The sequence below is a fragment of the Penaeus japonicus genome, unplaced genomic scaffold (assembly GCF_977035675.1).
Source record: "Penaeus japonicus unplaced genomic scaffold, GWHDUDI00000001_assembly GWHDUDI00000013, whole genome shotgun sequence".
Lineage (NCBI taxonomy): Eukaryota > Metazoa > Arthropoda > Malacostraca > Decapoda > Penaeidae > Penaeus > Penaeus japonicus.
Window position 1 is genome coordinate 37,386,304 of NW_028234415.1, and position 4,842 is coordinate 37,391,145.

The 4,842-nt window shown below is 29.2% G+C and overlaps 1 protein-coding gene across 1 annotated transcript in view; it reads left to right on the forward strand.

Annotated features, from left to right (window-relative positions):
- The first annotated feature begins 2,897 nt into the window (after window positions 1-2,897).
- LOC122267153 (protein Star-like) overlaps window positions 2,898-4,842 on the forward strand; it is a 4,125-nt gene continuing 2,180 nt past the window's right edge. The window contains exons 1-2 of the mRNA XM_086542947.1: window positions 2,898-3,003; window positions 4,772-4,842. The exon at window positions 4,772-4,842 is cut by the window's right edge and continues 345 nt beyond it. Of these exons, the coding sequence (XP_086399073.1) occupies window positions 2,898-3,003; window positions 4,772-4,842 (177 nt within the window). The remainder of the gene's footprint in view (window positions 3,004-4,771) is intronic.

The following is a 4,842-nucleotide window of genomic DNA, read 5'->3' on the forward strand; positions in this document are numbered from 1 at the left end:
TATCCTTAAAATGAAGGATAATTATATGATAGTAGCTATGATACGCGTGTGTGTGAGTATATATATATATGTGTGTGTGTGTGTGTGTGTGTGTAAAGCACACAAAAGCGAAATAGAATACATGGTTTACATGAACATTGTCCACTTCTCTGTCTTCTTACTGGGACACGTAGTTTCATATTTCAGACAAAAAATTAGAGCTGCTTGTAACCTTAGAGATGGTACATTGATAAGCGTCCTGTCACATGTTTTGTACAATTAGATCTGAACAAGACTGCAATCAAATAAAAACTATTTCAGGTTTGCGCCTTTAACTTATTTATGCCTAGTGAATTATATCATACGGCTTCAGTGTAGGTCAATAAATACACACTCACACACATACACACACACACACACACACACACACACACATATATATATATATATATATATATATATATATATATATATATATATATATATATATATTATATGTATGTATATATATGCAATATATATACATATATATATATATATATATATATATATATATATATTATATATATATATATATATATATATATATGCATAATATATATGCAACATATATATATATATATGTATATATATATATATATATATATATATATATATGTATGTATGTATGTATATATATATATATGCAACATATATACATATATATATATATATATATATATATATATATATATATATATATATATATAACACACAAACACGCACACACACACATACACACATACTTGTGTGTGTGTGTGTGTAAATAAATGTAAAGAGTAAGTTCCATTATTCCTATCGAGATATGGATCATATCTAACAGATACAAACCGTAGTTGACTGTATTGCTCTTTATACTGGTTCTTATTATTTCACGATCCCAAGTTTGAGCAGAACAAAAACAAGCCTAATTATCAACAATGAACACACTTAGTGTATGTAAACAGCCACAGAGAGACACAAAGATATCAAATCGTCTATGAGGAAATACATTTTTCTCAGATATACCAAACGAGAGGTGGAGAAGGGGGGAGGGAGGGGGAAGAGGGACACATCAGGGAGAGAACAGAGAACACTTGGTCACTGGTGCCCGTGGCGTCAAGACCTCCTTGAGAATTACGGTATGAGACACCTTGAGGTTTTCTTCGTGTTTTTGTGTTTGATTAGTGTTTTTGTGTTTGATTAGTGTTTTTGTTTTTATTATTGTTGTTATTTTTATTATTGTTGTTTTCAGTATTGCTGTTGTTGTTGTTGTCAGTATTATCGTTAGTATCTCTATTCCTTATCCCTATAGTTGTTATTATTATTATTATCTACTCCGTGTCTTGTTATTATCATAATTTTCATCATTATCATCATTATTATTGTCGATGTTATCATTATTATTATTGCTATTATTATTATCATTATTATTATTATTGTTATTTTCATTATCATCATTATTATCGTTATCGTTATCATTATCATTATCATCATTATTATTTGAATACTATTATTACTATCTTCAGCAGTAATTGCATTGCCATGATTATATTCATTATCGTTTTTATTATTAGTAGTATCATTATTGCTCCTCTGGTACTGCGACTGTTATTATCATTATAATTGTTGTAATCAATATCATTATTATCATTATCATCTTTGTTGTTCTCATTATCATTATTGTATTATTAATGCTGTCATCAATAGTCATATCATTACTATTATTGTTATCATTATTATTACTGTGTTATATAAATAATAGTTCTATAATCATTATCATTTATATCATTATCATCATTATCGTTATCATTTCTACTTTTATTACTATTTTCATTCTTGTTATTATCATTACTGTTATTGATATTTTCATTATTATCCTTATTATCCTTATTGTTGCTATCAACATCATGATATTGTCATTATCATTGTTATCATTATAGTTACTGTCATTATTATGATCATTATTATCATTATTATTGTTATTGCTATTGTTGTTGTTATTACTATTCTTATAATCATCATTATCATTATCATCTTGCTTTTGTTGTTGCAGTTGTTATTGTCAATATAATTGTCATTATTACTATCATTATGATCATTATTATCATCATTATATCATTGTGATCATAGCTAAAACTTTATCATGAAAGTTGTTATTGATATCATTGTCATTATTTACATTATCATTGTGTAATTACTGCTATTTTTCGCCATAATAATTGCAATTATTAGTTGCAATAGTAGTAGTATCATTATCATTATTGTCGTTGGTGTTATAATCATTATCACAATGGTATTAATATCATCTTTATTCTTTGTTGTTCTCTGTCATCATTTACGTCCTTATTATCATTTTTGTTTATGGTATCATTATCATAATTATCAGCATTATCATGATTATTATCATAATCATTATCATCATTTTCATTATGGTTATTTTCATTATTACTGTTATCATTATTATTATCACTATCATTATTATTGTTATCATTATTATTATCATCTTTGTTAGTGTTATAATTATCATCATTATAATCACTATCATCTGCATCATTATTATTACTATTATCATTATCTGATTGTCGTCATTATTATTACCATCATTATCATAATCCTCATTAGCATTACCATCATTATCATCATCACCCTTATAATCATCACCATCATTACCATTACCATCACCATCATTAACATTATCATCACCATCATCACCCTTATAATCATCACCATCATCACCCTATAATCATCACCATCATCACCCTTATAATCATCACCATCATCATCACCATCATTACCATTATCATCACCATCATCATAAACCCCCCCTCCCCCCACCACCACCCCCTCTATCATCCACACCCTTATTCCGCCAGCCAACCCGATTCAAGAGGAGCGCCATGGAAAAATACCGCCGGCGTTTCAGAAGACTTTCCTCACACCCTCTGAAGGCGTTGAGTCCGCTGCTGGCGATGGCGTTGCTGGTGTTAGGTGTTTCGTATAGAGGTGAGGGCGTCGAGGCTGACTTTCGGCTTTGTTGTTATGATGGTTTTGATTGTTGTTGTGGTGGTGGTGGTGCATATGGTGTTGTTGTTGTGGTTATTGCTGTTGTTGTTGTTGTTGTTGTTGTTATGGTTATTACTGTTGTTATTATTGTTGTTGTCATTGTTGTTTTATTGTTGTTATGATCGTTTTTGTTATTTGTATCATCATGACTGTTCTTAGTGTTGGTATTATTAGTAGTAGTATAATTTACATTGGTGTCATTTGTAGTAGTATTATCATTAACATTAGTATCATTACTAGTGGTAGTACTATTAGCATTCATATCATTAGTAGTAGTAGTATCATTATCGTTATTAATATTATCATTAATATTACTACCATCATTATTATCATTATCATCACTATCATCATCATTGTTATTGTTATAGCTGTTCTTATTGTCATCACATTACGTAATCATATTTGTTGATATATCTATCAATATGCGTGTTTGTTCCTGTGTTATGTTTCCTTTCGTAAATTTCATTAAAAAAAAAAAATCACATGCAAGTTTGTAATCAAGCATGTGTAAAATGATGATTACGAAGTATATTATGATAATTTTATAGGTGAAAATATATACACATTAGTTCAAAAGTTCATCTGATCGGATAGGAATTTTATTAGGTAATCATGTGGGTTCGAGGAAAGGGGGGGGGGAGGAAGAAGGTGATTGGATTCGCTTTGACTGAAGTGATTGGGATTGGTTTTGGATTGACAGGTAGAGGAATATGGATAAGAGGTAGATCGATTGATATATGTAGACTATCATTTATATAATCAATGTTGGTATACTTGTGATAAGCGAAGTGTCTAAGTGGTGTAGATATGGATAGGTAGTTATGTATAATAAGATTGATATATATATATATATATATATATATATATATATATATATATATATTTGTGTGTGTGTGCGTGTGTGTGTGTGTGTGTGTGTGTGTGTGTGTGTGTGCAAATATATATATGTGTATATATATATATGAATATATATATGTATATATATATATTTATATATATATACATATATATATATGTATATGTATATATACATATACACACACACACACACAAGTTCGTCAAGTTTCTTTTTTCTCTATTTCTTTTTTGCCCATCTATTAGCATCTATGTTTTCCAGTTTCCAACTATTCTAATCTGAGTTAGTCTCCAGTCCTACTTCAAGTATTTGCTTTCATGAAGGCACGTTCAGCTTTAATTGACTCCTCAAGTGGCAGATTAGTTATATTGTTGTTTTCTATTTATTTCCGAATACTTTGAATTCTTTCTTGTACATTATAGAGAAACACTATTTATCTTCTTTTTTTTCTTTTTTTTTTTCTTTTTTTTTCTTTCTTTTTTTTTTTGGCATCTTTTTATTTCAGTTGCTTTTAGATTCAGGTGAACTGCTCGCCGTACACTCATTCCCCCAACCTGTTGTTATTTGCCTCGAGTTTGGATATATTAATAGGCTTTTACTTTTTGTTTATTTCTATTTAGTTTGGTTTAGTTCAGTTACCAAACTACTCTGTGTTTCAATCTGTTCCTTTACCTTTTTCATGTTTCTTTCTCTTTTATTTTCCGACTGTTATTCCCTTTTTTCATATTTTCGGCTTTTTCAGTGGAATCTTTTTCACTTCATTTTTCATTACGTTTATACCATGTTTCGTCGTGAAGAATCATTATCTAATTCTGCACATCGATTTCCTTCAGCATCTTTCATCTTATTTAGGCACTGCGCATTATTTGCCTCAACTGCTTCCACTGAATCTTTTTAAAAGATACCTCCCCCGCCTTTCCTTC